This window comes from Coregonus lavaretus, assembly GCF_964263955.1.
Source record: "Coregonus lavaretus genome assembly, chromosome: 12".
NCBI lineage: Eukaryota > Metazoa > Chordata > Actinopteri > Salmoniformes > Salmonidae > Coregonus > Coregonus lavaretus.
The window spans coordinates 6,920,240-6,947,527 of NC_139999.1; the positions used below are offsets into that span (position 1 = coordinate 6,920,240).

General features: G+C 43.3%; 2 protein-coding genes across 2 annotated transcripts; both read right to left on the minus strand.

The window, feature by feature from the left end:
- Positions 1 to 252: 252 nt before the first annotated feature.
- On the minus strand, positions 253 to 26,984 carry LOC311138547 (sterol O-acyltransferase 2-like). The gene is made up of 15 exons (XM_084173285.1): positions 26,858 to 26,984; positions 22,906 to 23,095; positions 22,698 to 22,744; positions 22,409 to 22,587; positions 21,785 to 21,838; positions 21,269 to 21,376; positions 16,979 to 17,261; positions 15,358 to 15,433; positions 11,781 to 11,911; positions 11,113 to 11,242; positions 6,398 to 6,495; positions 6,078 to 6,176; positions 3,568 to 3,703; positions 3,144 to 3,289; positions 253 to 1,483 (listed from the first exon to the last, which is right to left on the minus strand). Exons 2-15 carry the CDS (start codon positions 23,048 to 23,050, stop codon positions 1,409 to 1,411), a joined length of 1,707 nt encoding a protein of 568 aa, XP_084029411.1. The 5' UTR covers positions 23,051 to 23,095; positions 26,858 to 26,984; the 3' UTR covers positions 253 to 1,408.
- LOC311138273 (uncharacterized protein) lies at positions 18,092 to 21,254 on the minus strand (the record flags this gene model as incomplete). Its single annotated transcript, XM_084172958.1, has 6 exons — positions 18,092 to 18,193; positions 18,275 to 18,823; positions 19,022 to 19,390; positions 19,427 to 20,209; positions 20,282 to 21,071; positions 21,250 to 21,254. The coding sequence occupies 6 exons, from the start codon at positions 21,252 to 21,254 to the stop codon at positions 18,092 to 18,094; spliced, it is 2,598 nt and encodes an 865-aa protein (XP_084029084.1).
- Positions 26,985 to 27,288: the final 304 nt, after the last annotated feature.

The following is a 27,288-nucleotide window of genomic DNA, read 5'->3' on the forward strand; positions in this document are numbered from 1 at the left end:
TTCTAGCCCAGTACTAAACAACACCAGGACACATAGGGTAAATAAATACAGTACATGTTGCTCTATCATAGGATGACTGGAGTGCTGGATCAGATATTCCTGGGTGGAGGAGATGAGGACAGTGATGTGGAGTAGATGTTTCACCAGTTAGGTCAATAAATCCCAGTATCACCACTATAGTCCTTGTTTCCCTTGGTTCCTGTCATTGTTAGTGCAGATTAGAGTTTCTCTGCAGTGAAATGGTATTCTTGCTTCATATCTATAACCATATTTTATTGAGACGTCTTTAGAAAGTGTAAAAACAAAAAAAAGTGTTAATACAGTATCGTAATAAAGAAAATCAAACATTTGAAGCATACGTTTGCAAATGTGATATGATTTTGTTTTGCATTAATTTACAAATGTCTTCACAATTGACAAATTATCTTGAATTTACAAAACAATAAAACTCAGTGGAGAATGTCCGAATTTAAACAATAGAACATTACAATTTGTTAAAAATTGCGTTCCTTGGCTTGGAAGTCTTGACACCTAAATAATACAGAATGCTGCCCATGCCATTTCAGTTCACACAGTCTTGTATAACTGACCTTGTGGGGGGACACAATTCAGTCCCATTCAAAATCCTATTTTCCCTAACCCTTACCCTAACCTTAACCCGAAAACCGAACCTTAACTCTTACCCTAAACCTAACCCTAGCTCCTAACCCTAAAACTAACCCTAGCTCCTAACCCTAACCTTAACCTCATTCTAACCCTAACACTAATTCTAACCTTAACCATAAACCCCCTTAGAAATAGCATTTGACCTTGTGGGGACCAACAAAAAATGTCCCCATTTGGTCAAATGTTTGTTTGTTTACTATTCTTGTGGGGACTTCTGGTCCCCACAAGTATAGTTAAACACATCCATAGATACACAATCCATACATAACATGTTCCATCCATGCAGTACACACACATCTTCTACTACTACTACTACAGCCTCTGTTTATATTCCACATTAGATATTGTTTCCTTCCAGGATTCTATCAACGAATCACACTCTCAAAAGGCCTCTGTTTTAGCCAAGGATCAAAGGCAAGGTTGACAGCTGGGTTTGACGACCCCCCCCTTGACACCAAGTTCAAAGTGGAGGGTTGAACAGCTGGGATTACTATTTGAGACACAGCCCCATGTCTCAATCCATGGATTAAGCAGGTCGGTTCCATGGTGTGGTCTCAGACCTGGCTACATTTACATTACATTTTAGTCATTTAGCAGACGCTCTTATCCAGAGCGACTTACATGAGCAATTAGGGTTAAGTGCCTTGCTCAAGGGCACATCGACAGATTTTTCACCTAGTTGGCTCGGGGATTAGAACCAGCGACCTTTCGGTTACTGGCACAACGCCTCTTAACCACTAAGCTACCTGCCGCCTCCTGCCGTCTCCTGGTTACTGCAGGACCAGGATCTTGGTGTCACCAACTCCCAGAAGCTAGCCTGTTTGGGAGAGATCACACACATACACACACCGTTTTAGAAAAGCATTGTCACCTGTTTGTAAAGCACTGTAACTGTTTTTGTGGTTTTAATTTACTGCAGTGTTTCTTGGTAGTCTTTAACAAATTTACTCTGAAACTAAAGTATACACCTCACACACATGGTTATAGGCTTTAAAAAAAGAAGACACCTGTACCATGTCAGATATAGAGTTGAAATGTATTCAATTATGAGTTTGCATCCCAATATTACACTTTACATACATCACAGAAGACAGAATTATAACAAAACCGTTTGACATAGAAACATCAGATTTTTTGCTGTAAAAAAAAGAAAAAAAAGTGTATTCATTCTGAAATTAGAAAAAATATATGAATAACATTCCACCCATGAGGTCATTTGACTGCAGGAAAGGGTTCTAATCTCCGACAGCCTGTTGTTTACATTTACGTCATTTAGCAGACGCTCTTATCCAGAGCGACTTACAGTTAGTGCATACATTATTCTTTTTTATTTTTTCATACTGGCCCCCCGTGGGAATCAAACCCACAACCCTGGCGTTGCAAACACCATGCTCTACCAACTGAGCTACCTCCCTGCCGGCCATTCCCTCCCCTACCCTGGACGACGCTGGGCCAATTGTGCGCCGCCCCATTGGTCTCCCGGTTGCGGCCGGCTACAGCAGAGCCTGGATTCGAACCAGGATCTCTAGTGGCACAGCCAGTGCCTTAGACCACTGCGCCACTCGGGAGACGAGTGTAACAATTAACTTCATATCCCTGCAGTTTGTCAGTTTTTTTATATATTTTTACAGCTCTGTTTCTATTTTTAGATTCATGTATTTGTCTGTAAACCATTGTGTGACACTGCGACTGAAGTCCCAGTGGCTTTGGAGCGTGCCTTAGTTGGGTGCTGAGCCTTAACGGAGTACAGTGCTGTGCTGTAAGAAGTATCTGACCATCTGGCATACCAACCCAAGGACCCCACATCTGGTGAATTAATGATGGTAATCCCCTGTCACGACCCCATCTTCAGACTTTCGAAAGAATCCATGTCCACACGCTAACACGTGTGACCTGTTGGTGTGTGTGTGTGTGTGTGTGTGTGTGTGTGTGTGTGTGTGTGTGTGTGTGTGTGTGTGTGTGTGTGTGTGTGTGTGTGTGGGTGTTTGCTTGCATGTGAGACTAGTGTGAAAGTGATGAGGACAGAGAGAGACTGAGACTGAAACAGAGAGAGACTGAAACAGAGAGAGACTGAAACAGAGATTTGTGTATTTGTGCCACAGTCAGATTAATGTGGTTTACGAGGACTGACAGCACTGTCATAACGTTGTACTGGGTACTGCAGTGTTGCAGTGCTGTCATAACGTTGTACTGGGTACTGCAGTGTTGCAGTGCTGTCATAACGTTGTACTGGGTACTGCAGTGTTGCAGTGCTGTCATAACGTTGTACTGGGTACTGCAGTGTTGCAGTGCTGTCATAACGTTGTACTGGGTACTGCAGTGTTGCAGTGCTGTCATAACGTTGTACTGGGTACTGCAGTGTTTTCTAATCCTGCAGCAAGAGGAACTGATCACAATTAACTGTGATACGTAACCCAGCGTAATATATGTAAACATGTATGTATGGTATATAATGTTTGTCTGTGGGTGATACCTACCCCAGTGCGAGGACAGTGTATCTGGGCGTACCACTCCTGGCAGTACAGACACACCATGACCCCTTGGCCAATGAACAGACAGGTCCACATCAAGATGTTCCACACAGGACTCTGCCTCTTGTCGTTCAGAGTGAAGTTGAATGCCACTGAGAGAGAGAGAGAGAGAGAGAGAGAGAGAGAGAGAGAGAGAGAGACTCAAACCATTTTCTGTTGTCAAAACAAATAATGAGCAGGTACAGTGTATAATCACAGAGGTATTCTTGAAGGCATATTAAAGGGAGTAGACTTAATCTGTGTCCGGGAAACTGTCCCATATAGTCTATGGCTCTGGATCACTTCTGATGACAGTGCAGAGGCAGAACGTGTGTGTGTGTGCGTGCATGTGTTTGTGTGTGTGTTGTGTGTGTGTGTGTGTGTGGCTCACCTCCGAAGAAAGCGAAGAGACAGAACATTACGGGGTAGAAGAATCCGAAGCCCAGGGTGAAGACATATTCATGGACCAAGGCCGACACGGCGAACACTGACAACATGGCCGCCGTACGGAACTTCCTCCTGGACAGCTACAGTCGGGGGTTAGAGGTCAAAGGTTAGGGGTTAGACAGGGTCACAGGGATGAGTGGACATACACAATGAACATGACACTGCCTGTGTCCTAAATCACACCATATTCCCTTTATAAAAAGTAGTGCAGGATGTAGGAAATAGGGTGCCGTTTGAGACACATTGTCCGTCCATATAAAAAGCCTTCACTTGTACAGACTCATTTTAAAGTAACTTATTTAACTGTGAGGCAAGTCACGTAATGTCTTTGTATTTCTGTTAATTTGCCATTCCATTCAAAGATTCCATGGCCTGCGCCAGAGAGGAGGAGGTGAAGCAAGAGGGATAACTGGGCCCATCTGACTTCTCCAGCAGGTGGTGTTTTTTTGGTGAGGAGTTTTTATATGGAGGTCAATGAGTGTCGAATTTGGTTAACAAAACATTTAATGGCTTATTTGCTACACGTGGCTTATTTAGAAGTTTCGTAATGATTAGGTTGAATCGAGTGTACTGATATACATGAAAGTAGGACACGTGACATCCCGGCAACGTTGAGAAAAAACACTTTATATCGGAGGTGTGCCTAATCGCCACTAGTTACCACAGCCACAAATTCATAAACCCCGTCTATTTCTACAATGTATCTTCTTAAAATGTGATTTTAAACCTAACCTTAACCACACTGCTAACCTTATGCCTAATCCTAACCTTAACCACACTGCTAACCTTATGTCTAACCCTATCCTTAATTAAAACCTTATTTATTTTTGTATTTTTTGTGGGGGTGGGGGGTAGAAGGATTACTTTTATACTATCCCAGGTATTCCTTAAAGAGGTAGGGTTTCAAGTGTCTCCGGAAGGTGGTCAGTGACTCCGCTGTCCTGGCGTCGTGAGGGAGCTTGTTTCACCATTGGGGTGCCAGAGCAGCGAACAGTTTTGATTGGGCTGAGCGGGAATTGTGCTTCCGCAGAGGTAGGGGGACCAGCAGGCCAGAGGTGGAAGAACGCAATGCCCTTGTTTGGGTGTAGGGACTGATCAGAGCCTGAAGGTAAGGAGGTGCCGTTCCCCTCACAGCTCCGTAGGCAAGCACCATGGTCTTGTAGCAGATGCGAGCTTCAACTGGAAGCCAGTGGAGTGTACGGAGGAGTGGGGTGACGTGAGAGATACGTTTACACACGTATCTGCCCTCTCATTGGCTAGAATGGTCCCACCTGATCTTGCCTTCTCCCGACTGCCTTCAATTTTTTTAAACATTTATTTTCATTTTTTAGAGCGGCCACTAGAGTATCTGGTCAATACCTAAAGTGGATCATCTGTGCCTGCGCTAATTTCCAATTGCACACACCCAACTGCTAATTGTCTTGTAATTGCTACTGTGTTCTCATTGGGAGTCTTGTAAAGTACTTAAGTAAAAATACTTTAAAGTACTACTTAAGTAGTTTTTTGGGGTGTACTTTACTTTACTATTTATATTTTTTACAACTTTTACTTTTGATTCACTACATTCCTAAAGAAAATAATGCGCTTTTTACTTCATACATTTTTCCTGACACCCAAAAGTACTCATTACATTTTGAATGCTTAGCAGGACAGGAAAATTGTCAAATTCATGCACTTATCAAGAGAACATCCCTGGTCATCCCTACTGCCTCTGATCTGGTGGACTCACTAAACACAAATGCATAGTTTATAAATGATGTCTGAGTTTTGGAGTGTGCCCCTGGCTATCCGTAAATTAACAAAAACAAGAAAATTGTGCCGTCTGGTTTGCTTAATATAAGCAATTTGAAATTATTTATATACTTTTACTTTTGATACTAATGTATATTTTTGCAATTACATTTACTTTTGACACTTAAGTATATTTAAAACCAAATACTTTTAGACTTTTACTCAAGCAGTATTTTATTGGGTGACTTTCACTTTTGCGTGAGTCATTTTCTATTAAGGTATCTTTACTTTTACTCAAGTATGACAATTGGGTACTTTTTCCACCATTGCTCATTGGTTGTTCATTTTGACACAGTTGCACATGCTTTTACCTAATTGAAGGGACATGTCTTTTTAACATGTGTGGCAACTGTATCTGGGGAGTTCTCCAAGCAAGGTGATGTTTATACTGCCAATGGCTTTATTTGCTCTGCAGTTTTAAGTCATTTTGAACCTTTTCATCACAGTTCTCGTTTTTTTTTAAGCCTTTTAAGTGTTAGAGTAGGTCAGCTCTTTTTTACAAGCAGGGTTTAACAGGGTTGTGGACGGTCAATCCCATTTCATCTCTGGATTTTTTTTATCTCTTGAATATTCTGTTTTTGACGCTAACCCAGGAACTTGGCTACAGTGGGTCTGTATGAGATTTGGGGCTATGTTTAGGGAGAGATTTAGGGAGATAGTTACCCAGAGAAAATCTCTGTATCCGTAGTAGTAAAGCCAGTCATGAACCACCACGTTCCAGGTCCTGTAGTAATTGGCAAACGACGTCGAGTTCCACCAGTCCTGCAGAACAAATTAATGAAAAATTTTTTTTATTTGGTTCTACGCCATTTTAAACACCTTTTTTTCGACACGATTGGTCTGATTATAACCAATAAACAGTGTCTTACAGAGGTATTACATGTAGACTATTTGTGTGTGTGTGTGCCTGTGTGTGTGTTTGTGTTTGTGTGTATGTGTGTGTGTGTGTGTGTGTGAGAGTGTGTGAAAACAATAAGTTATACCTTATAGAACATCCTGTCTGCAAAGCGTAGCATCTCGGCGAAGGCATTTAGCCAGCAGTGGAGGAAGGCATAGAACGCCAGCAGTAGCATCAACATACCTGGGAGGAGAGGGAGAAGAGGGGGGAGAGAGGGAGAAGAAGGGGGAGAGGGAGGATGGGGGAGAGGGAGGATGGGGAGAAGAGGGGGAGAGAGGCAGAAGAGGGGGGAGAGAGGGAGAAGAAGGGGGAGAGGGAGGATGGGGAGAGGAGGGGGAGAGAAAGAAAGAGATTTACCACCCCCTATCAGAACGCACTCAAGTAACCCAACAATTGATCTGACTTGTCTACTTACCTCACAGTAAGAAACACGACAACCTACTGACACATCAGGTCACAACACAGCCATAAACTCAGAGGTTGTATTAATGCTATTTGCATTGTGCTGTTATCTCATTGTAATGCTAGCTCCTATCACATATTAGGGAATAGACTGGAGACATCATAGATATAGAACAGTGTTTTATCTCTCTGGGAGACACCCTCCCTGTCATTCATAGTAAATGGATCACCTGTAGATCTATATGATCAATGTATAGCAGCTGTTTTACGGGCTCCTGAACAATTCTGCTATTTTGTGTGGTTTTTTTGCGCTGATGATCCTATTACCGAAAAGAGCTTCTGGACATCAGAACAGTGGGGGAGAGGAGGGGGGAGAGAGGGAGGAGAAGGGGGAGAGGGAGGATGGGGGAGAGGGAGGATGGGGGAGAGGGAGGATGGGGGAGAGGGAGGATGGGGAGAGGGAGGATGGGGAGATTAGGATGAAAATGTCTACTTCAACGAGTCGGAGGCGCAGGACATACTGCTCACACCAGACCAGGCCCTAATCCCAGAGACTCACCCCGGACCAGGCCCTAATCCCAGAGACTCACCCCGGACCAGGCCCTAATCCCAGAGACTCACCCCGGACCAGGCCCTAATCCCAGAGACTCACCCCGGACCAGGCCCTAATCCCAGAGACTCACCCCGGACCAGGCCCTAATCCCAGAGACTCACCCCGGACCAGGCCCTAATCCCAGAGACTCACCCCGGACCAGGCCCTAATCCCAGAGACTCACCCCGGACCAGGCCCTAATCCCAGAGACTCACCCCGGACCAGGCCCTAATCCCAGAGACACACCCCGGACCAGGCCCTAATCCCAGAGACTCACCCCGGACCAGGCCCTAATCCCAGAGACACACCCCGGACCAGGCCCTAATCCCAGAGACTCAACCCGGACCAGGCCCTAATCCCAGAGACTCACCCCGGACCAGGCCCTAATCCCAGAGACTCACCCCGGACCAGGCCCTAATCCCAGAGACCCACCCCGGACCAGGCCCTAATCCCAGAGACTCACCCCGGACCAGGCCCTAATCCCAGAGACTCTAAAAAGAAAAAGGCGGTGTAATAGAAGACCCTGACGAAACTACGTTGGCAAGTACAACCGCCTCTAGCCTCCATTCTACTGGCGAAAGTACAATCACTGGAGAAAAAAACTGGACGAGCTTCATTCGAGACTATCCTATCAACGGGACCTGAAGAACTGTAATATCCTATGTTTCTCTGAGTCGTGGCTGAACAAGGACATGGATAATTTACATCTAGCTGGTTTTTCTATGCATCGGCAGGACAGAACGGCAGCGTCGGGTAAACTCAAGGGGGGAGGTGTGTGTCTCTTTGTTAACAACAGCTGGTGCTCGATCTCGAATATCCAAGGTTCTGCTCGCCTGAGTTAGAATACCTCATGATAAGCTGTAGACCATACTATCTACCAAGAGAGTTTTAATCTATCGTGTTTGTAGCTGTCTATTTGCCACCGCAGACCGATCCTGGCACTAAGACCACAATCAACGAGCTATATATGGCCATAAGCAAACAAAAAAAAATGCTCATCCAGAAGTGGCGCTCCTAGTTGCCAGTGATTTTAATGCAGAAATACTGAAATCCCTTTTACCTAATTTCTACTAGCATGTCCCCCTGTGCAACTAGAGGCGAAACAACTCTAGATCATCTTTACTCCACACAGAAACACATAGAAAGCTCTCCCTCGCCCTCCATTTTGCAAATCTGACCATACTTCTATCCTCCTGATTCCTGCTTACGAGCAAAAACTCAAACAGGAAGTACCAGTGACGCGCTCAATACGGAAGTGGTCTGATGAAGCGGATGGTAAGCTACAGGACTGTTTTGCTAGCACAGACTGGAATATGTTCTGGGATTCATCCGATGGCATTGAGGAGTTTACCTCATCAGTCACCGACTTCGTTAATAAGTGCATCGACAGCATCATCCCGACAGTGACCCGTACGTACATGTCCCGACCAGAAGCCATGGATTACAGGCAACATCCGCACTGAGCTAAAGGCTAGAGCTGCCACTTTCAAGGAGCGGGAAACTAATCTGGACGCTTATAAGAAATCCTGCTGCGCCCTCTGACGACCATCAAACAGGCAAAGTGTCAATACAGGACTAATATCGAATCCTACTACACCGGCTATGACACTCGTCGGATGTGGCAGGGCTTGCAAACTATAATGGATTACAAAGGGAAACCCAGCCGCGAGCTGCCCAGTGATGCAAGTCTACCAGACAAACGAAATGCCTTCTATGCTAGCGTCGAGGCAAGCAACACTGAACCATGCATGAGAGCACCAGCTGTTCACGCTCTCCGTAGCCGATGTGAGTAAGACCTTTAAACAGGTTAACATTCACAAGGCCGCAGGGCCAGACGGATTACCAGGACGCGTACTCAGAGCATGCACTGACATTTTCAACCTCTCCCTGACCCAGTCTGCAATACCTAGATGTTTCAAGCAGACCACCATAGTCCCTCTGCCCATGAACACCAAGGTAACCTGTCTAAATGACTATCGCCTCATACCACTCACATCTGTAGCCATTAAATACTTTGAAAGGCTGGTTATGGCTCACATCAACACCATCATCCCAAACACTGGATCCACAGATGACGCAATACCAATTGCACTCCACACTGCCCTGTCCCACCTGGACAAGAGAAACACCTATGTGAGAATGCTGTTCATTGACTAAAGCTCAGCGTTCAACACCATAGTGCCCACAAAGCTTATTACTACGCTAAGGACCCTGGGACTGAACACCTCCTTCTGCAACTGGATCCTGGACTTCCTGATGGGCCGCCCCCAGGTGGCGAGGGTAGGCAACAACACATCCGCCTCGCTGACCCTCAACACGGGGGCCCCTCAGGGGTGTGTGCTTAGTCCCCTCCTGTACTCCCTGTTCACCCACAACTGCTTGGCCAGGCACGACTCCAACACCATCATTACGTTTGCCAACGACATGACAGCGGTAGGCCTGATCACCAACGACAATGAGACAGCCTATAAGGAGGAGATCAGAGACCTGGCAGTGTGGTGCCATGAAAACAACCTCTCCCTCAACGTCAGCAAGACAAAGGAGCTGATCATGGACAACAGGAAACAGAGGGCCGAGCACGGCCCCATTCACATCGACGGGGTTGTAGTGGAGCGGGTCGAGAGATTCAAGTTCCTCTGGGTCCACATCACTAAGGTCCGGGCACGATAACGCCTCTTCCACCTCAGGAGGCTGAAAAGATTTGGCATGGGTCCTCAGATCCTCAAAAAGTTCTACAGCTGCACCATTGAGAGCATCTTGACTGGCTGCATCACCGCTTGATATGGCAACTGCTTGGCATCCGACCACAAGGTGCTACAGAGGGTAATGCGTACGGCCCAGTACATCACTGGGGACGAGCTCCCTGCCATCCAGGACCTCAATACCAGGCGGTGTCAGAAGAAGGCCCTAAAAGTTGTCAAAGACTCCAGTAACCCAAGTCATAGACGGTTCTCTCTGCTACTGCACGGCAAGTGGTACCGATGCACCAAGTCTGGAAGCAACAGGACCCTGAACAGCTTCTACCCCCAAGCCATAAGACTGCTAAATAGTTCCCCCCGTGTTGCTCAGTTGGTAGAGCATGACGCTTGCAACGCCAGGGTTGTGGGTTCGATTCCCACGGGAGGCCAGTATGAAAATGTATGCACTCACTAACTGTAAGTCACTCTGGATAAGAGCTTCTGCTAAATGACTAAAATGTAAAATGTAGTCAGGCTAGCTATTTGGTTAACTATTTAACTATCTGCATTGACCCTTTTTGCACTAATTATTTTGACTCATCATATACTCTGCTGCTGCTGTTTAATATCTGTCACTATATTCCTAGTTATATGTACATATCTACCTCAATGACCTCGTACCCCTGCACATGGACTCGGTACTGGTACCCCGTGTATATAGCCAAGTTATCGTTACTCACTGTGTGTTTATTATCACTTTTATTAATAAGTGTTTAACCTTTCTATTATTTATCTATGTTCTTTCTCTCTGCATTGTCGGTAAATATTTCACCGTTAGTCTAGACCTGTTGTTCACGAAGCATGTGACAAATACATTTAGGTTTGACCTGGAAAAACAAACTTTGACCTTCAACCTCTAACCTAACAAACTAGAACTGTGTCAGTAAGCCTTCTGTCTAGTACATTCTGGGTCTACAACCTGATTCGTTCACATTGGATGAGGTCTTTCCTCCTTAAATAAAGGTAAAAAAGTGCAAATACCATAAGGGCACTACAGTTCATACCTCCCAGTTAGAATACATTCTACTGCTGATGTGGCTTTATATATACATTTGACTGATGAATTACCTGGAAGTGTAGCATGGAAAAGGGCTAGGACCAGTGTTCTGGTGCTGAAAGGCGTGTTGCTGTCATTCATGAAGACAGGGATGCACAGTCTCACCAGGATAAAGTAACCATAGAACAGCGAGCCCAGAATCTGTGTGAAGGACGGGAGGGATACAGGTTGAGGGTAAATGGAAAAGTCAGCCATGGCAAGCCTGGTACCAGATCTGTTTTGTGCAGTCTTGCCAAATTCCCATGGCTAACCATGGCAGAGGAATCTGTCCAGAGTTCAGAATCATAAAGACAATAAATGGGACACAGTATATACAATAACATACTGTACATACTGATGAGATGAAAGATAACAGTTAAACTATAGCATACCTTGGAGACCTGAACTCTAATGGTAGGTCAATGACCTGCTCCTGGAACAATACTGAGCCACAGGCTGCATTCAACACCTCTACCAACAGAGGGCATATAATGGGAGTCTCTCCCTTAATATATAAAGCAATTTGGGCTCTGGAAAAACACTTTACAGTATAAAATCCAATCAACTATTTATTATTAGGGTGAATATGTTCACTGATTATTTTAAAATAGCCTAAAACAGGAAGTGTATATCTGCAGCGCTATTTGGTTAATAATGCAGACAATCTATCATTAAGATTAAAAGTAGAAAAATAGCGTACCTTAGCGAAGGTTATGCCAACATAGTTCCATCTAATGTGTGGGTTTCTGGGGTAAGACTCTCTATAGATGAGGGTGGGAGCGAAAAGGAAATAGAGGTAGCTGGAGAACGTTGGGAACCTGGGACCCTCTCCTGAGAAACACAATGATGTCATTAGTCAAGCAGTATTGTCTATTGAGGTGATGTCATATATCAGTGATGTCATATCAATATAGGGCCTAGTTTATCTTGGTCAGGCCACATGGTCAGGAAATAATCCTGGCCCTAAGGTTCTACTGTACGGTTCCAGTCAAAGGTTTGGATACACCTACTCATTCAATGGTTTTTCTTAATTTTTACTATTTTCTACATTGTAGAATGGTAGTGAAGACATCAAACACATATGGAATCATGTAGTAACCAAAAAAGTGTTAAACAAATCAAAATATATTCTATATTTGAGATTCTTTAACTAGCCACCCTTTGCCTTGATGACAGCTTTGCACACGCTTGGCATTCTCTCAACCAGCTTCATGAGGTAGTCACCTGGAATGCATTTCAATTAACAGGTGTGCCTTGTTAAAAGTTCATTTGTGGAATTCCTTTCCTTATTAATGCATTTGAGCCAATCAGTTGTGTTGTGACAAGGTAGGGGTGGTAAGATAGCCCTATTTGGTAAAAGACCAAGTCCATATTATGGCAAGAACAGCTCAAATAAGCAAAGAGAAATGACAGTCCATCATTACTTTAAGACATGAAGGTCAGTCAATACGGAACATTTCAAGAACTTTGAAAGTTTCTTCAAGTGCAGTCACAAAAATCATCAAGCGCTATGATGAAACTGGCACAGGAAAGGAAGACCCAGAGTTACCTCTGCTGCAAAGGATAAGTTCATTAGAGTTACCAGCCTCATAAATTGCAGCCCAAATAAATGCTTCACAGAGTTCAAGTAACAGACACATCTCAACATCAACTGTTCAGATGAGACTGAGTGAATCAGGCCTTCATGGTCAAATTGCTGCAAAGAAACCACTACTAAAGGACACCAATAATAAGAAGAGACTTGCTTGGGCCAAGAAACACGAGAAATTGACATTAGACCGGTGGAAATCTGTCCTTTGGTCTGGAGTCCAAATTGGAGATTTTTGGTTCCAACCGCCGTGTCTTTATGAGACGCAGTGTCGGTGAACGGAGGATCTACGCATGTGTAGTTCCCACCGTGAAGCATGGAGGAGGAGGTGTGATGGTGTGGGGGTGCTTTGCTGGTGACACTGTCTGTGATTTATTTAGAATTCAAGGCACACTTAACCAGCACGGCTACCACAGCATTCTGCAGTGATATGCCATCCCATCTGGTTTGGGCTTAGTGGGACTATCATTTGTTTTTCAACAGGACAATGACCCAACACACCTCCAGGGTGTGTAAGGGATATTTTACCAAGAAGGAGAGTGATGGAGTGCTGCATCAGATGACCTGGCCTCCACAATCACCCGACCTCAACCCAATTGAGATGGTTTGGGATGAGTTGGACCGCACAGTGAAGGAAAAGCAGCCAGCAAGTGCTCAGCATATGTGGGAACACCTTCAAGACTGTTGGAAAAGCATTCCAGGTGAAGCTGGTTGAGATAATGCCAAGAGTGTGCAAAGCTGTCATCAAGGCAAAGGGTGGCTACTTTGAAAAATCTAAAATATATTTTGATGTTTTTAACACTTTTTTGGTTACTACATGATTCCATATGTGTTATTTCATAGTTTTGATGTTTTCACTATTATTCTACAAGGTAGAAAATTGTAAAAAAAAATAAAGAAAAACCCTTGAATGAATAGGTGTGTCCGAACTTTTGACTAGTACTGTATATGTCACCTCTATAAACATAACTTTAGACAAGGTTCTGAGGTTCTATATGTCACCTCTATAAACATAACTTTAGACAAGGTTCTGAGGTTCTATATGTCACCTCTATAAACATAACTTTAGACAAGGTTCTGAGGTTCTATATGTCACCTCTATAAACATAACTTTAGACAAGGTTCTGAGGTTCTATATGTCACCTCTATAAACATAACTTTAGACAAGGTTCTGAGGTTCTATATGTCACCTCTATAAACACTTTAGACAAGGTTCTGAGGTTCTATATGTCACCTCTATAAACATAACTTTAGACAAGGTTCTGAGGTTCTATATGTCACCTCTATAAACATAACTTTAGACAAGGTTCTGAGGTTCTATATGTCACCTCTATAAACACAACTTTAGACAAGGTTCTGAGGTTCTATTTGTCACCTCTATAAACATAACTTTAGACACGGTTCTGAGGTTCTATATGTCACCTCTATAAACATAACTTTAGACAATGTTTAGAGGTTCTATATGTCACCTCTATAAACATAACTTTAGACACGGTTCTGATGTTCTATATGTCACCTCTATAAACATAACTTTAGACAAGGTTCTGAGGTTCTATATGTCACCTCTATAAACATAACTTTAGACAAGGTTCTGAGGTTCTATATGTCACCTCTATAAACATAACTTTAGACAAGGTTCTGAGGTTCTATATGTCACCTCTATAAACATAACTTTAGACAAGGTTCTGAGGTTCTATATGTCACCTCTATAAACATAACTTTAGACAAGGTTCTGAGGTTCTATATGTCACCTCTATAAACATAACTTTAGACAAGGTTCTGAGGTTCTATATGTCACCTCTATAAACATAACTTTAGACACGGTTCTGAGGTTCTATATGTCACCTCTATAAACATAACTTTAGACAAGGTTTAGAGGTTCTATATGTCACCTCTATAAACATAACTTTAGACACGGTTCTGATGTTCTATATGTCACCTCTATAAACATAACTTTAGACAAGGTTCTGAGGTTCTATATGTCACCTCTATAAACATAACTTTAGACAAGGTTCTGAGGTTCTATATGTCACCTCTATAAACATAACTTTAGACAAGGTTCTGAGGTTCTATATGTCACCTCTATAAACATAACTTTAGACAAGGTTCTGAGGTTCTATATGTCACCTCTATAAACATAACTTTAGACACGGTTCTGATGTTCTATATGTCACCTCTATAAACATAACTTTAGACAAGGTTCTGAGGTTCTATATGTCACCTCTATAAACATAACTTTAGACAAGGTTCTGAGGTTCTATATGTCACCTCTATAAACATAACTTTAGACAAGGTTCTGAGGTTCTATATGTCACCTCTATAAACATAACCTTAGACAAGGTTCTGAGGTTCTATATGTCACCTCTATAAACACTTTAGACAAGGTTCTGAGGTTCTATATGTCACCTCTATAAACACTTTAGACAAGGTTCTGAGGTTCTATATGTCACCTCTATAAACATAACTTTAGACAAGGTTCTGAGGTTCTATATGTCACCTCAATAAACACTTCAGACAAGGTCTTGAGGTATTGGTACATGATGACTGTACAGTGTCACTGACACTATAATGACAATTTAACTCATCATGGTCAGTTGAATGCACTGAATGACTCAAATAGAAATTAAATCGTCATTGGGTGGTAGTTTCTGTGTCATTACCTAAATTATATTATATTACACTACATTACCTTCCTTTGTCTTGTGTTTTAGGACGACTGGGACGTTCTCTCGGATGAAAGAGTAGCTTTTCATCAGGAAACGGATCTGAACAGGGGAGAGAGACAACATGTAAACATTATAAAAGGAAAACGGAGCCAACTATGGCAATAAAACTAATCAAGGACATTATGACCAATGAATAACTGTAACTTGTCACATTAACCTCCACACCCTTAGAGAAATCAAGCAATTGGAAGAGAATTGTCCTTGAGAGAGTTACTGCCAGACCTGGGTTCAAATAGTTTTTGAAATCTTTCAAATACTTTTAGCCTTTGCTTTAGTCTGCCTGGAGTGTCAGATGGGCAAGGTTTGCTCTTTTTTAACTATTCTATTGGTTCCTTTGCACCACTTAAGCTCAATCCAGTTCAGCTAAAGTCTTTGAAATGATTTAAAATAGTATTTGAACCCAGGTCTGGTTGCTGCATCCAAAGTCTCATATATTCTCCTGCCAATTCTATAAAGTGCTCTATAAAAAAAGATAACAAATTACCAAGCTAGTCATCCAGCTGAATTATTAAGCAACCTTTTTTTTTTGACAGTGTCAGTGTGGAGATAAGAGGAGCAGAGCAGAGATGGGACGTGTCCAATCCAGAGAAATATAAACACTGCCACATCAAGCAGCGATGGGACGTGTCCAATCCAGATAAATACAAACACTGCCACATCAAGCAGCGATGGGACGTGTCCAGTCCAGAGAAATACAAACACTGCCACATCAAGCAGCGATGGGACGTGTCCAATCCAGAGAAATACAAACACTGCCACATCAAGCAGCGATGGGACGTGTCCAGTCCAGATAAATACAAACACTGCCACATCAAGCAGCGATGGGACGTGTCCAATCCAGAGAAATATAAACACTGCCACATCAAGCAGCGATGGGACGTGTCCAGTCCAGATAAATACAAACACTGCCACATCAAGCAGCGATGGGACGTGTCCAGTCCAGAGAAATATAAACACTGCCACATCAAGCAGCGATGGGACGTGTCCAATCCAGATAAATACAAACACTGCCACATCAAGCAGCAGTGCCTCAAAAAGCATGTGCCAGTTCTCTACTTTTACTCATATAATATGAGATATTGTTGTTACTTGTTTTAAGTTGTTTCCTCGTGTCTATATTCATCATTGTCTTTACTTATTTACTCAACTTTCCACTATCAGACAGATCTCCACCACACACCACTATCAGACAGATCCCCACCACACACCACTATCAGACAGATCTCCACCACACACCACTATCAGACAGATCTCCACCACACACCACTATCAGACAGATCTCCACCACACACCACTATCAGACAGATCTCCACCACACACCACTATCAGACAGATCTCCACCACACACCACTATCAGACAGATCTCCACCACACACCACTATCAGACAGATCTCCACCACACACCACTATCAGACAGATCTCCACCACACACCACTATCAGACAGATCTCCACCACACACCACTATCAGACAGATCTCCACCACACACCACTGTAGGTACACAGATCCATCCATACCTCTTCTAGTAATTCTGTATTTCATACTGGTGACTTTACTATACAATAAAACAAAATATGATCCATACCTGTTCTAGTATGATGATGAATCGTGAGGCTGGAGGCAGCTGGTAGTTAAAGACCACGTATATAGGGAATACCCCCAGTACAGCGGTCTGCATGGCGGAGAGCACCAGCCCAGCGCCCACCGACAGTACCACCTGTAGTGGGCTGCGGTGGTAGAGAGCCCCCCAGAGAGCCAGGGCATAGTAGGGCACGGCCAACGTGTAGCTGAACATCAACAGCCAGGACCAAGCTACAGTATGTAGCTTCCCAAAAGCATAGGACAACAGGTCAAACTCCAGCACCAGCCTGGGGATAGAATTGAATAGAATATATGCAAATATAATAGAATGGATGCTTCAAAAACCTGAGTAAACTCTTAAGCTTACCATATGCTTCCCAGTTGAAACAGTTTGCGCATATATCAAGACACAATGTAGTGACGTTTTTTTGTTAGTTTTGGTCTTTGGCAGGTTTTTTCCCGGCTGTTTGTGCACAACATTTTTTTTCTTGAGGCAAGTCGAAGTTCGGTAGTCGAAGTCTACGCCCGTTTGTCAGTGATTGGTCAACAGTACTACTCCTAGTAGGAGTGGGAACATTAAGTGTTTTTTGTCATTCCACGAGAGATGCCAAGTTTGATTTTTTTTATGCACATTTTCTTACTTGAGAAATACTGCAGCAAACATCTTAGCTAGATGTAAAATTGCAAGACTAAGACCTCCTCGGTAAAAAAACGTAAAAACTATTGACAGATTTCTTGATTTATCTTAGATTAATTTGGACTATTTTGAGGAAGTGTTTCTGGCTATGTTGTTGCTACAGTGGCTCAAGAGGGACAAACAACAGTAATATTGCTGTTTTTCAAGCGAAGGTCTTTAGGGAGTATGCGATCACAGATGGTCGCTTCGCATAGCCGAGTTCTGCTAGGAGCAAACCGAACCTATGTATGCGGACGCCTTTGGCTCTAATCCGTACCCAGGCCCTTGGCTCTAATCCGTACCCAGGGACTTGGCTCTAATCTGTACCCAGGCCCTTGGCTCTAATCCATACCCAGGGACTTGGCTCTAATCCGTACCCAGGGACTTGGCTCTAATCTGTACCCAGGGACTTGGCTCTAATCTGTACCCAGGCCCTTGGCTCTAATCCATACCCAGGGACTTGGCTCTAATCTGTAGCACCTGTAACACCTGTAACACCTGTAACACCTGTAGCACCTCTAACACATTTAACACCTGTAACACCTGTAACACAAGTAACACCTGTAACACCTGTAACACCTGTAGCACCTGTAGCACCTGTAACACATGTAACACCTGTAACACCTGTAACACCTGTAGCACCTGTAACACTTGTAACACCTGTAACACCTGTAGCACCTGTAACACCTGTAACACCTGTAACACCTGTAGCACCTCTAACACCTGTATTACCTGTAACACATGTAACACCTGTAACACCTGTAACACCTGTAGCACCTGTAACACCTGTAGCACCTCTAACACCTGTAGCACCTGTAACACCTGTACCACCTGTAACACCTGTAGCACCTGTAACACCTGTACCACCTGTAACACCTGTAACACCTGTAGCACCTGTAACACCTGTAGCACCTCTAACACCTGTAGCACCTCTAACACCTGTAGCACCTGTAACACCTGTACCACCTGTAACACCTGTAACACCTGTAGCACCTGTAACACCTGTAGCACCTCTAACACCTGTAACACCTGTAACACCTGTAGCACCTCTAACACCTGTAACCCCTGTAGCACCTGTAGCACCTCTAACACCTGTAGCACCTGTAACACCTGTAGCACCTGTAACACCTGTAGCACCTGTAACACCTGTAGCACCTGTAGCACCTCTAACACCTGTATCACCTGTAACCCCTGTAGCACCTGTAACACCTGTAACACCTGTAGCATCTGTAACACCTGTAACACCTGTAGCACCTGTAACACCTGTAACACCTGTAACACCTGTAGCACCTGTAACACCTGTAACACCTGTAACCCCTGTAGCACCTGTAGCACCTCTAACACATTTAACACCTGTAACACCTGTAACACCTGTAGCACCTGTAACACCTGTAGCACCTGTAACACCTGTAGCACCTGTAACACCTGTAACACCTGTAGCACCTGTAGCACCTGTAGCACCTGTAACACCTGTAACACCTGTAACACCTGTAGCACCTGTAACACCTGTAACACCTGTAACCCCTGTAGCACCTGTAGCACCTCTAACACATTTAACACCTGTAACACCTGTAACACCTGTAGCACCTGTAACACCTGTAGCACCTGTAACACCTGTAGCACCTGTAACACCTGTAACACCTGTAGCACCTGTAGCACCTGTAGCACCTGTAACACCTGTAGCACCTGTAGCACCTCTAACACCTGTAACACCTGTAACACCTGTAGCACCTGTAACACCTGTAGCACCTGTAGCACCTCTAACACATTTAACACCTGTAACACCTGTAGCACCTGTAACACCTGTAGCACCTGTAACACCTGTAACACCTGTAGCACCTGTAACACCTGTAACACCTGTAACCCCTGTAACCCCTGTATCACCTGTAGCACCTCTAACACATTTAACACCTGTAACACCTGTAACACCTGTAGCACCTGTAACACCTGTAGCACCTGTAACACCTGTAGCACCTGTAACACCTGTAACACCTGTAGCACCTGTAGCACCTGTAGCACCTGTAACACCTGTAGCACCTGTAGCACCTCTAACACCTGTAACACCTGTAACACCTGTAGCACCTGTAACACCTGTAGCACCTGTAGCACCTCTAACACATTTAACACCTGTAACACCTGTAACACCTGTAACACCTGTAGCACCTGTAACACCTGTAGCACCTGTAACACCTGTATCACCTGTAACACCTGTAACACCTGTAGCACCTGTAGCACCTGTAGCACCTGTAACACCTGTAGCACCTCTAACACCTGTAACACCTGTAACACCTGTAGCACCTCTAACACCTGTAACACCTGTATCACCTGTAGCACCTCTAACACATTTAACACCTGTAACACCTGTAACACCTGTAGCACCTGTAACACCTGTAATACCTGTAACACCTGTAACACCTGTAGCACCTGTAACACCTGTAACACCTGTAGCACCTGTAGCACCTCTAACACATTTAACACCTGTAACACCTGTAGCACCTGTAACACCTGTAGCACCTGTAACACCTGTAACACCTGTAGCACCTCTAACACCTGTAACACCTGTAGCACCTGTAGCACCTCTAACACATTTAACACCTGTAACACCTGTAGCACCTGTAACACCTGTAGCACCTGTAACACCTGTAACACCTGTAACACCTGTAGCACCTGTAACACCTGTAGCACCTGTAACACCTGTAGCACCTGTAACACCTGTAACACCTGTAGCACCTCTAACACCTGTAACACCTGTAACACCTGTAGCACCTGTAGCACCTGTAACACCTGTAGCACCTCTAACACCTGTAACACCTGTAACACCTCTAACACCTGTAACACCTGTAACACCTGTAGCACCTCTAACACCTGTAGCACCTGTAGCACCTGTAACACCTGTAACACCTCTAACACCTGTAACACCTCTAACACCTGTAACACCTGTAGCACCTGTAACACCTCTAACACCTGTAACACCTCTAACACCTGTAACACCTCTAACACCTGTAACACCTGTAGCACCTGTAACACCTCTAACACCTGTAGCACCTGTAACACCTGTAACACCTGTAGCACCTCTAACACCTGTAGCACCTGTAACACCTGTAGCACCTCTAACACCTGTAGCACCTCTAACACCTGTAGCACCTGTAACACCTGTAGCACCTCTAACACCTGTAACACCTGTAGCACCTCTAACACCTGTAACACCTGTAACACCTGTAGCACCTCTAACACCTGTAGCACCTCTAACACCTGTAACACCTGTAACACCTGTAGCACCTCTAACACCTGTAACACCTGTAGCACCTCTAACACCTGTAACACCTGTAACACCTGTAGCACCTCTAACACCTGTAGCACCTCTAACACCTGTAGCACCTCTAACACCTGTAGCACCTGTAGCACCTGGGGATGTGTGAAACTTACTCCTTAGTCTGATGTGTCCCCGATTGCGCAACCGAATAGCTAGCTTTTTGCGTGACGTGACTGTTAAAACGCTTCGGGAGGGCGGTCACGTGTGCAAAGCACCGGTCCTGTGTTCAAGCCTCAGCGTCAGTCGAATCAGGAGGAAGCGCTACTCGCTAAGCAAGCAGCATGACGTCATTTCCACACACACACCTGCCCTGGTCGATGTAGTCCACAGTCAGTGTACTGATGATGAACAGGAAGAGCACGGAGATGAACATGTGGTAGATGGTCCGAATGTGGTTGATCTCAAACAGCTCACTGTGGAGGAAAACACACATGATTCATCTATCTATCATATACAGTAGTACATTATTCTGATGGGGTTCATCTCAAACAGCTCAAACAAACAAACACTAGACATGAAATTAATGTTTTATACACATTCCACTAGAGAGGATGTACTGTCTGTCCACAGGACACGTCGGCATGATCCAATGATGTTGCATGATAGCGCAAGCATTTAAAAGGATTTATTCAGTTGTGTATGTACACACTCTAGGTAAGCTTAAACTCTAGGTACAATAAACTAATCCACAATGACAAGGTTAAGTTGATTAATATGTAAATACGTGATGTAAATAAATACATACAATACATACAATACATCTAATGGATCAGGTTCAATTTAAGACCACTCCCACACACAACTAAATAAAATGAACTAACTCTAGAATGGACCGTCTGTCCATAAATACTTTTCCATCCTTTTCCGTGTGGGTTCTGAAATGAATACAGAAGTAGAAATCAGCATGAGAAGATAGACAGCTATTCACTTTCACACAAACATCTACACCACAACCAAACAGTAGCTAGGGTGTTTTTACCGATCATCTCTTGACCAGGAAAGACTGGGCCCTACCTCGCACATAGGTCCTAGACTGGGTGTTGTCATACATATAGTATAGTACAGTACACTACAGTATAGTATAGTATAGTATAGTATAGTACACTACATTATAGTACAGTACAGAATAGTACAGTACAGTACAGTATAGTATAGTACAGTATAGTATAGTACAGTACAGTACAGTACAGTACAGTATAGTATAGTATAGTATAGTACAGAATAGTACAGTACAGTATATTATAGTATAGTATAGTATAGTATAGTACAGTACAGAATAGTACAGTACAGTACAGTATAGTATAGTACAGTACAGTACAGTACAGTACAGTATAGTATAGTACAGAATAGTACAGTACAGTACAGTATAGTATAGTATAGTATAGTATAGTACAGTACAGTACAGTACAGTATAGTATAGTATTATCAAAGCCATAGGTCCTAACCTGTGCGGGTTGTTGTTAGTGGTGGTGACTGTCCCGTCCCTGGTGACATGGTTGTTGTTGACATGGTTGTTGCCATGGTTCCCGTTCTGTGTGAATGTCTGGACAGATTCAGTCAGGGCCTTGTCTAGCAGATCACTGAGCTGCCCCTGCATCTGATCCATCACCTCACTCTTCACTCGCTGCACAGGGCACACACACACACATACCATAAGTTGGCACATATAGACAGCGTACTTTGCTTTGCTTGGTAAGTGACATCCAGGTGCAATAGAGACATCAGGGTACATACCTCCACATGCTTCTTCCACCGTATCAAATCCTCAGCATGCTTCTCCACTGCACACAGAAATAAACAACATCAGTTATGGTAGCTAGCCTGCTGTCATATCTATTACATACAGGATATGATCAATCTGTGATGAGGATGAGGATGATGATGATGATGTGGAGGATATTTTGTTGCTTCTGTTATTGCTCTGTGTCGACTAACTCCTCACCATGGTTAGTGACCTCTCCACTGGAGAGAGCGCTGTTGCCCTCCACAGCCTTGGTGTTATTCATGTTTCGGTGCACCAATCTGGTGGCTGTCTCTGTGGCCATTGTGCCTCCAAGTCTGTTGCTGTCTGTTTCTAGGTCTGCCATGGCACCTCCGGGTCCAGATGAAGGGAGGGGTTCTGCTGGAGGAACCTGAAGGAGAAAGACATAGAATGAAGTAGAACTAGAATAGAATAGAAGATTTCTATGGATGAAGACAGCACGTCTACAGACCCGTTGACTATAATCTCTGTAGCTTTTAAAGCGCAATACACACATATAAACACCCTTGTACTTGTAGCCCCGGATCGTGTGAAAATAAAACGTTATAGCACTTATCTAAAGCACAAATAACCAGGAAGAGACGTTGGCTGTCTTTTTGAAGGTACAGCGAAACGTCCTATGGGATTCTATCTAGCAGTTCTATGCTGCAGTAATCAACGTTTTAAAATGAATAGATTTTGTAGACAGTTTCATTATTTTGACCTCCTCACTGTTCATTGGACGAGGAAGTGTAAGCTCGAACATAGTCTATTAGCTAGAAAGGTATCTTGGCAGCGGAATTTCTTCTGCTGTTGTAAAGCTATTCTACACATTTTCCCATTGAGCTGCGAATTTTTTTTGGGTGGGGGTGTGCTAATTTGGCATGGAGCTGAGAGACCATTTTGCAGTTTTACAGCTAATTGGCATGTGCTCTGAATGCCTTTTTAAAAATGTTGTAATTTTTTTGGGACTGTTTATCTTTTATTTGATTGTTAGTTCTCAAAGAAGGTATTATAAAAAAAATATACAGTATATATATATATATAGTTCAATATACTTTCTGTATGCTTTCTGTCTGGTTTTGATCGTAAGTTGACACTGAAACTGTCTTTCCATCCCGAAAACAACCACTTAGACGGGCCGTCTAAGAATTTTCTATGCAGAAAAAAACCCTGTATTTAGCTCCAATGATTGTAATTTCCTCTATAATAAAGGGATAGTTAGACATTTTGGCAATGAAGCCATTTATCTACTTCCCCAGATTCCGATGAACAGGAACAGCTAGCATGCTAACTGTTCCTGTAGACTTCCAGTCACTGCGCTAACGCTTGTAAGTGTTGGCTTGTGAAACTACCTCTAACTTCCTTCATACTGGATGTAGAGACATAAAAATTGCATCCACAACGGTATTCTGTTGTAGCTAGCGATATTCATAAAATAATTATTTTTCACCAAAAACATCCTAAACCAATATTTTTCCACAACAAATATATCCCCCCAAAAATGTGCCTCCGCGGACCCCTAGGTGGCCTCAGACCCCAGTTTGAAAACCCCATGCAGTAGGAGATGGTAGAGGAAGGTACAGGAGGAGACATGGTAGAGAAAGGTACAGGAGGAGATATGGTAGAGAAAGGTACAGGAGGAAAAATGGTAGAGAAAGGTACAGGAGGAGACATGGTAGAGAAAGGTACAGGAGGAGATATGGTAGAGAAAGGTACAGGAGGAAACATGGTAGAGAAAGGTACAGGAGGAGACATGGTAGAGAAAGGTACAGGAGGAGACATGGTAGAGAAAGGTACAGGAGGAGACATGGTAGAGAAAGGTACAGGAGGAGATATGGTAGAGAAAGGTACAGGAGGAGAAATGGTAGAGAATGGTACAGGAGGAGAAATGGAAGAGAAAGGTACAGGAGGAGACATGGTAGAGGAAAGATTCAAAGGGGTTGTCTCTAATTGAGAGGGACCGTTAAATAAAGGTTTTAAAAAATGCCTAGTTAAATAAAGGTTAAATAAATATACAACTGTACTCCTTATCCCTTTCCATTGACTCCCTATACTGTCTGTACTGTCTTTATGGGGGATTGGACTTGTACGTAGATTAGCTCTGTCTTCTGATGATTAGCCTCTGCAGTACAGTAAGGGAGAAAGATAAAGAGGGTCTGTCATGAACAATAGTAACCTCAGTTTAACTTATGCCCCCTTCTCTCTATCTCTGTGTTTCTGTCTCTATCGGGGAAAGATACAGAGGGTCTGTCATGACCAATAGTAACCTCAGCGTTCCTTATCCTTCCCATTCCATTGACCCATTAACTCCCTGCACTGTATCTTCTTGGAAGGGTTTGATTTGTAAATAGCACATGAGCTCTGTCTAAAGATATGCTGATGACAGGAGCTTTCAAATCATCAGTCTGTCACTGATTTGAAAGCTGATTTGAAGAGCGAGATGGTGAACAACCTGTTTGTTGTTATTCCAATGGCCCACTGGACAAAAACAAGCCACCCACCCCTAGAAGTAGTGGCACAGGTTTGTTTATCTGTAGTGTTTGATCAGTGTAAGGGTTTACCAGAGGTTATCTTCTCCTGTGTGTTTCGTGTTTTCCTTCTCTCCCTCCCTCTCTCCCCAATTCTCTCTCTCTCTCTCTCTCCTCTCTATTTGTCTCTCTCCCCATCTCTCTCTCTCCTCTCTATTTGTTGCTCTACCCCTCCCTGTTCTTTCATTTTGAACTAATGACAGAATCTGCTGATATGACATTGTAAAGGTTGATGACATTAAAGTCCAAGGGCTCTATTCAATCTGGATTGCTGAAGCGTTACAGATTCCGAGATAGAAATGTAAAGGTATTTTCCGATTGAGCCGACATATGCAGCATTTACCGTGAATGCAGTCTCCGCTAACGCGGGAACATTGCCTTTACATTTAAATCCCGCTGTAAAGCTTAACTTCAGCTATGCGGATTGAATGTAGTGAAGTAAAACACAGCAATGAAACAATGTTATGGTCATGTGGGAATTAAATGAAGCGGAATGTTTAACTCTTTCTCTGAATATTCTGTGCTTGAACTGTCAGAGTTGAGTCAATGGCCAGTTCCCAGAACTAGAAGACACATAGCAGAAACATTGATCGTCTGCGTCTTCTTTAAATCAAATCAAAATCAAATCAAATTATTTGTCACATGCGCCGAATACAACAGGTGTAGACCTTACAGTGAAATGCTTACTTACAAGCCCTTAACCAACAATGCGCTTTTAAGAAAGAATACCACAAAAAAAATCACAAAAAAATACAATATAAAATAATACGAAATAAAATTAACAAATAATTAAAGAGCAGCAGTAAAAATAACAATAGCGAGGCTATATACAGGGGGTACCGGTACCGAGTCAATGTGCGGGGGCACCGGTTAGTCGAGTACATTTAGGTATATTTGTCGTTAGACAGTAGCATCCATCCTTCTTTGGTTGAACTCCAACTTCCATCAAATTCTAGCTAATCCAACTTCCATCAAATACCACTAAGATCTTGACCATCTCCGTCCCCCACCATATAGTACTGCATATTGTGATTTTCTGTCATCTAGGCCTACATCCTGTTATTGGTTTATGTTATTAGATTATCTACCAGAGCTGTAAATGAATAAATTATTCATCAATTTATATTAACAAGCACCGTGTACCTGTTTACCTGTTTCTCAGTCATATGAACCTTTTACACACATAGCAGATATAGAATGAGCTCTGTGATCTCTGTGATCTCTATGTTCATCTCTGATCTCTAAGGTCATCTCTGATCGCTGTGATCTCTATGTTCATCTCTGATCTCTAAGTTCATCTCTGATCTCTGTGATCTGTAAATTGATCTCTGATCTCTGTGATCTCTAAAGCAATCTCTGATCTCTAAGGTCATCTCTGATCTCTGTGATCTCTGAGGTCATCTCTGATCTCTAAGGTCATATCTAATCTCTGTGATCTCTAAGGTCATCTCTGATCGCTCTGATCGAGCTAAAACCCAAGCAGGGTTCCACCAGAGCAATATATAAAGATACTGTAAATAATAATATACATTGGGGTCACAGCCAAATAAATATAGTTATAGATACTGTAAATAACATGCATTACATAGGGTTCAATGTTAATCACATTGTAGGTTACTCACAGTGTTCTGGTCTCAGGTTCAGGTATCCTCTAACACAGACAGGCTCCAGGGAGTGATCCTCAGGGAGAAGCAGTGTCACTGAGTGTCTCGCTGGTGTGTGTGTGTGTGTGTGGCAGTTTGTGTGAACTGTGTCCCTCTCTTACATCAGCTGAATGGTTGATCTTTGCCCAGCTTGGCTGAGGTCATACCCCTCTCCTGTAGTCACCTGGCTGGCTGGCTGGCTGGCTGGCCGACTAGTATATCTAGACCAGAGCTATATATTGGTCCATAATGAGACTAGTATATATAGACCAGAGCTGTATATGGGTCCATAATGAGACTAGTATATCTAGACCAGAGCTGTATATAGGTCCATAATGAGACTAGTATATCTAGACCAGAGCTGTATATAGGTCCATAATGAGACTAGTATATCTAGACCAGAGTATATA

Excerpts from the sequence above, each read along its gene's own strand:
- LOC311138547 (XM_084173285.1), bottom strand. The coding sequence starts at position 23,050 with ATGGCAGACCTAGAAACAGACAGCAACAGACTTGGAGGCACAATGGCC. Across the intron at positions 22,588-22,697 it reads GGTGGAAGAAGCATGTGGAG|CGAGTGAAGAGTGAGGTGAT; the intron begins GTATGTACCCTG and ends TGCCCTGTGCAG. Across the intron at positions 21,839-22,408 it reads ACTAACAACAACCCGCACAG|AACCCACACGGAAAAGGATG; the intron begins GTTAGGACCTAT and ends TATTCATTTCAG.